The following is a 6369-nucleotide window of genomic DNA, read 5'->3' as shown; positions in this document are numbered from 1 at the left end:
TCTTTTTCGTATTTCCTTTCCTCTCTAGGCTATTTTCCCTGTTGGCGCCCCTGGGCTTGTAGTATCCTGATTTCCCAACTAGGGTTGTAGCTTAGCAAGTTATAATAATAATAATAATAATAATAATAATAATAATAATAATAATAATAATAATAATAATAATAATAATATGTCACTTCACGTTACTGTATTTAGAAGAACTTCAACTTCAAGAAAGAAAGGTGATGGAAATATACAAAGAGTTCTGATTTGTCGATATATTTGATACATTTCCCTTGACGTTCGTTCAGTAGACCCAAAACAGAGCATATGATACAAAATTCTTTGTGCGTTTCAGATACGGTGACATCTTCGTGATCCAAAGATTTGGTAACGAGAGTTAGTTGGTTCCATAGCCATTTGCATATTTCTATGTCATTGCTAAATAATCAAGTCATTTGGAAGAGCAGGTTCTTGTGTTTTAAAGATTGGCACGTTCTTCTGGCAGTCCAAATTCGGCGTTCTTGAAGTAGAATTCAGGAGAGCTGTTGCAGGGGATGGCATCGGATTCTTTGACGCAGGTCATTTCCTTCTGGTCGAACCTAGTGCCTTCTCCACACATGAAGCTGTAATTTAAGAAAAAGTAGACTTCAAACGAAGCTGCTACATGTATTTGAAAAAGCTCTCTCTCTCTCTCTCTCTCTCTCTCTCTCTCTCTCTCTCTCTCTCTCTCTCTCTCTCTCTCTAAAGTATTGAACAGAACTTTAGTATTTTATTTGGAGCATCAGGTTTATTGATTTTTATAACTTTTAGTTCTGAGGTTTAAAAGCTTTAAAGGCTGCTCATGAATGGCAGAGACAAGGGACAGTGACATTCCCATAACAAGCAAGATAATGTTCGAAGACTGACCATATTACATATGATCAGTGCCCAAGCCCCTCTTCACCCAAGCTAGGACCAAGGAGAGCAAAGCAATGGTTGCCGATGACACAGTAGATAGACCTATAGGCCCCCTAAACCCCCCATCCTTAGCTCACAAGGATGGTGAGGTTGCAGCGACCAAAGGAACTATCAAGTTTGAGCGGGGCTCGAACCCCAGTATTAGAAGCGTAGTTTTTGTTTTATGGTATTTAATCAAGTAAATGGGTAAAGAAAATAATGTAAAATTTTATCCAAATAATTTTCTGCTTGAAAAGTGGTAAACAAGAACATCTTATTTATATCAATTTACTCATACCGCAGTAAAATCAATATGTCAGAGATTTTTTTTTTTTCAAAGTGCACCCTAGATTAAAAAAAAAAAAAAGTAACACTGAATTTTCCCATTTAACAGATATCATAATATTTGGCTTTAATTTTTTTGGTTTCTTATAATGAATAATTGATTTGAAAAAAAGAATTCACCTTTATAATTAATAGCAAATTCAGAAGTAGAGAAATTATTTTAAAAGCCTTTATAAAGGCCATGGCAGACCGAGTTGTACATTTAATATCCTTTACCAAATATTCCAGCCGGTAGCAATGAATTTTTTCCATAATCATTTCGATGGAAATATATTATCATAATGTTTATACAGGATGGTTGCTATGGTCATCCCAAAATGTGTTTATTTTCATTATTATTATTATTATTATTATTATTATTATTATTATTATTATTATTATTATTATTATTATTATTATTATTATTATTATTATTATTATTATTATTATTATTATTTTCAAATGATTAATTTTCAGCGTCATAAATATATTTTTTTAATTAGAAGAGAGCCACTACTAAAATCCAAACGGATTACTTTTGACTCATGGCTAATGGCCATAACTTTAATAGTGATTTTTCCAAAACGTTTCTTCAATATGAATTAATGGTATAGACAGAAACCAACTGCGAACTATATGGCACCTCTAATTTTTTAAGATAAAAATGGAATTATGTAAGTATTTTTCAATGAAATCTTTACAAATACTTGTCCAAAACTCTCCGATTTTCTTGTAAATATAATAGATGAAGTCTTAATCAGCGCTAAAATTACTAGTGCTACCCCAAACTGATTAGATATTTCTGTTATGATGAAATATTTTAGCATCAAGTACAGGAAAATCTTAAAGAATATTATTTCCTCAAAGAACAGATAGAAAATTCCCGAAATACTCTCATTAGCTACAAACAAGTCTCAGCCACATCCACACGAGCAAAAAATTAAAAATGTACAGTCAAGGTACATATACAAAGCAATTGGGTTTGTCCCAGTCTTTGTACCCCCAACAGCAAATCATTTAAGAACGGTTTCCAGTTACCTTTCAATCTCTCTTATCCTATGCCATTCCTTTCCTATTCTATTCCAGCCTGCATACATACATACATACATACATACATACATGCATGCATTAGAAGTGCCTTTTACATACCTGTACTGGTAGGTTTCGACACGTCCATTGGAGAAAAGTGCAGGATAGCAGATGTGGAAGACGCGACAATTGTTTTGCCGATCTGCATAATACCCATAAGGTTGGTCAATACAGCTGAAGCTAGTACTAATGTCTCCAAGGAGAAGTGTGGCACCTGATGGAAGATTCAAGGGTTCGAACGTGCCACTTTCTTCTTGGTATTGACTGATGGAAGATTGAGAAGTGATCTGTTGTTGGTTGCTGTTTCGAAACTGTGCAGCGTCAGAAACGAGAGAGAGGCTGCTCTGAGATGGTCTGGAATTCTGTTGGAACTGTTGTCCAAACGATTGCTGGAAGTTGTTTCTAAACTGGTCCCTGTTAGACTGCTGCCATTGTGCAATTCGGTCTGATCCCTGCTGACTGTTGCTGAGTATTTGCTGGTTTCTGGATAATTCCCGCTGTGAGTTACCAAACTGTTGCTGAGAGGCACCAAAGCCTTGTTGTGTGTTGAAGGAGGGTCTTAGGGAGATAGATCCAGAGCCACTGAACCTCTGGCTTGGCTGGGCGATGAACCTTTGGGAATCGATACTGTTTGGTCTAGAACTGCCAATCCTAGTGGTTGACTGACTGCTGAATCTCTGGGAAGAGAAATTTGGATCTTGGAAGTTGCTGTCCACTCTCTGCTTTGAGCTCTTGAAATTAGTTCCAGAACCACTAACTCCTTGCCCAGAGATGGAACCCTGTCTCAAGCTTGAAGAACCTGACGGAGAATTGCCAGAGCTTCTAAATGACAGTTGAGCACTGCTAAATCCTTGTTGAGGTTCGTTCAAGATTTGGCTGCCTCTAGATCCTGCAGAGCCAGAGACGCCTTGCTGGAACTCATTACCAAAAGAACCTTGGCTGATTTGCAAAACTGCCTTATTTTGGCTACGACGTAAAACTAGCTGTGCTGGTTGGCCAACAAAACTCTGAGCTGTAGCCACAGCCCAAATGGCACCTGTTTAAGAAATATAAATCATATAGCCAGATTGATTATCGCCCCTCTGTGGTAACTAATTTCGTAGTAATATTTAAATACAACAAATGAATAAATATTATCGTATGGATTACTACTTTTTATAGATACCTTATGTTATCCTCTGTATACAAGTTAAAGGTAAAAAGGTATATACAGTATAGGGTACCAAACAATTCTAGATCAATTAATATAAAGAAAAAAAATTCTGAACATGAAATTTAGGGCTACTGTGAAAGTCCACAAAAGTGCATATTAAAGATACTGTAATTATAGGGATGTGCCTTTGAGACCATTAATTATTATTGTTCGATCATGTAGTGATCTTTTCTGTGAATCAGGCGGTATATTGTTCACTATTTAGCATCGACTCAAAAGTATTTTAAATATATTGCCTAGAATTTATTACACATCAGTTATATCTACAGAAAGTTAAACGAGATATATTTAGTAGAATCAGAATATTGAAATATTTTCATAAAATGACTTGATACAGAATGACCTATAGAGAATAGTTGAAAGGTGAAGTAATCATATGAATAGATACCTTATAGGTAATTATAGGAAATGGTATTAGTAATATTACTAAAGTTTATTAGAATGCGCGAATGAATAACAAAATCCCAAGTTGCCTATCAAGTATTATTAGTATGGAGAAGAAGAGAGCATATCCACGAATTACCTAAAATTCAGCACCAAGACACCGGCTTATTAAACGTCCTAGTAAATTAATATAAATTATTTCAGAAAGGACTCGCAGTAGATCTTCATTTGCTTCTATAGGAGCTCTTCTAGGAGAAGGACACTCCAAAATCAAACCATTGTTCTCGAGTCTTGGGTAGTGCCATAGCCTCTGTTCCATGGCCTTTCACTGTCTTGGGTTAGAATTCTCTTGCTTGAGGGTACGTACACTCGGCCACACTATTCTATCTAATTTCTCTGCCTCTTGTTTTGTGAAAGTTTTTATAGTTTATATAGGAAATATTTATTTTAATGTTGTTACTCTTCATCAAATATATTTTTTCCTTATTTCCTTTCCGCACTGGGCTATTTTCTCCGTTGGTGCCCCTGGGCTTATACCATCCTGCTTTTCCAACTAGGGTTATAGCTTAGCAAGTAATAATAATAATAATAATAATAATAATAATAATAATAGTAATAATAATAATAATAATAATTTACCCCTCGCACAGCCAAATGTCTTTTTTTTCTGACACGTTAATGAAAACATTCATTCAAAACACGTTGCATTTAAAATCCTGTCTTTAGTCCTGTCTCATAGACTGCATACATGACAAAGTTCAATATTTTCTAGGTTTGATATTATATTTATCTCTGTAGTTCCTCTAAACTTTAATTTTGTAAAGATGGTATATAACGACTTGATTGTTTTATCATTAATAAGTTTCAGGAGCAAGGAAAATTTTAGACAAAAATTAACGGATTTTTTTAACATTTTTTTGAAATATAATCCTTCACAAAGGAACTGAAATCTGATCAAAAAAGGTTGTGAACGAAATATAGCATGTTAAGCTTAGCATTATCATGCGAATGAAAACAAAAATATCCTGTTCTCTAATTTTCTTTGAGCTTCAGAAGACATAATTCATTTCTTAAGCCATAAAATATGTTAGCGGGTAAAGAGTGTCATATGAAATCACGAAAACTCAGACTTGCACGAAAGTGAAGCACCGCAGTTGAAATGAAATAGGTCACTAAAACATGCATGTTGCAAAATACTGTACTTTGCCTGGAGAAGTATCCTCGTTTATTTTACTTTGTCGTTTTTCTTATAAATTTTTCTTTTTGTATCTCTTATGATATTACATTCTTTGTTCTTTAATTTAATTCCCATACTGGATTGCGTGGTCTTAAATGTACTTGGATTGCACCTTGATTAATAATAATAATAATAATAATAATAATAATAATGATAATAATAATAATATAATTCATAAAAACAGTAATAATAATAATAATAATAATAATAATAATAATAATAATAATAATAATAATAATAATAATAATAATAATAATAATAATAAGAGGAGGGTTTAGTACATATGGATTTAATTTAAAAAAATCATAAGAACAGACTTGCTACTTGGTTTGAAAGTAAAATAGATAATCATTATTGCAAATCCTATGGGGACAGTTGGTTATATTGTTTATAACATATGGATTAAAATATTACTGTTGAAAAATCCATATCTCACTTAATATTAGTTTACAAGTTTCCCAAGAATATTAATATGAAATTATGAATATTCGAAGGATTTTTTTTATTCGTTTTTAGAAGGACGTCACATTCAATTCGGTACTTGCCTAAAATCAGAAACTTCATATTGTATGTTTTGATGAGCACTGCTGAGAATTGTGTCTGGCCCTTCATGGCAAGTGACCCCTTATATACTGCCTGGCACCTGCGGTTGCCAGTTACGCTAATAAATGATCCAGGAGCCAAGTGGCTGCTTCGAGAAACAGGATCGTCAAGTTTTCACGAGTTTTTTTTTTTCTTCTTCTTCTAGGATGTCATGAGACGAATGGTACTGGATAATTTTTCCCTCATGGATTTTTGATAGAATGCTTAGTTTCAAAAACAGTTAAACAAGGCTCAAGGAATACTGAAACTACCTATAAAATGGATCTTACAGCAGACATAAACATAAAATTAATTATAATTTGTAATGTCAAGACTTTATCAGCAAATATGGCAAAGCACAGCAGATATAATTGCCCAGTAAAACTGTAGAAACTCCCATAAACATACAACATCAATTTACGCTCATTCATGACATTCAGATACGTCAAATTTCAAGGGAGATGGGATCAGTTTACAAATTACCGTCGAGTTCCGTAAATTCCTTGGAAGATTTGTTGGTTTCTATTGTGAGATGTGAAAGACTGCAGCCGCTAAAGCAAAAACAATAGAGCACGCAGTAGTCTCTCTCTCTCTCTCTCTCTCTCTCTCTCTCTCTCTCTCT

The 6369-nt window shown here is 34.0% G+C and overlaps 1 protein-coding gene across 1 annotated transcript; it reads right to left on the bottom strand.

The window, feature by feature from the left end:
* Positions 1-242: 242 nt before the first annotated feature.
* LOC137650553 (micronuclear linker histone polyprotein-like) lies at positions 243-5788 on the bottom strand. Its single transcript, XM_068383768.1, has 3 exons — positions 5711-5788; positions 2392-3367; positions 243-605 (listed from the first exon to the last, which is right to left on the bottom strand). Exons 1-3 carry the CDS (start codon positions 5775-5777, stop codon positions 461-463), a joined length of 1188 nt encoding a protein of 395 aa, XP_068239869.1. The 5' UTR covers positions 5778-5788; the 3' UTR covers positions 243-460.
* Positions 5789-6369: the final 581 nt, after the last annotated feature.

Source organism: Palaemon carinicauda, chromosome 12 (assembly GCF_036898095.1).
Source record: "Palaemon carinicauda isolate YSFRI2023 chromosome 12, ASM3689809v2, whole genome shotgun sequence".
In the NCBI taxonomy this organism is placed as follows: domain Eukaryota; kingdom Metazoa; phylum Arthropoda; class Malacostraca; order Decapoda; family Palaemonidae; genus Palaemon; species Palaemon carinicauda.
This window is presented reverse-complemented; position numbering and strand designations above follow the sequence as displayed.

Excerpts from the sequence above, each read along its gene's own strand:
- LOC137650553 (XM_068383768.1), bottom strand. The coding sequence starts at position 5,777 with ATGAAGGGCCAGACACAATTCTCAGCAGTGCTCATCAAAACATACAAT. Across the intron at positions 3,368-5,710 it reads TATGAAGTTTCTGATTTTAG|GTGCCATTTGGGCTGTGGCT; the intron begins GCAAGTACCGAA and ends TTTCTTAAACAG. Across the intron at positions 606-2,391 it reads GTCGAAACCTACCAGTACAG|CTTCATGTGTGGAGAAGGCA; the intron begins GTATGTAAAAGG and ends CTTAAATTACAG.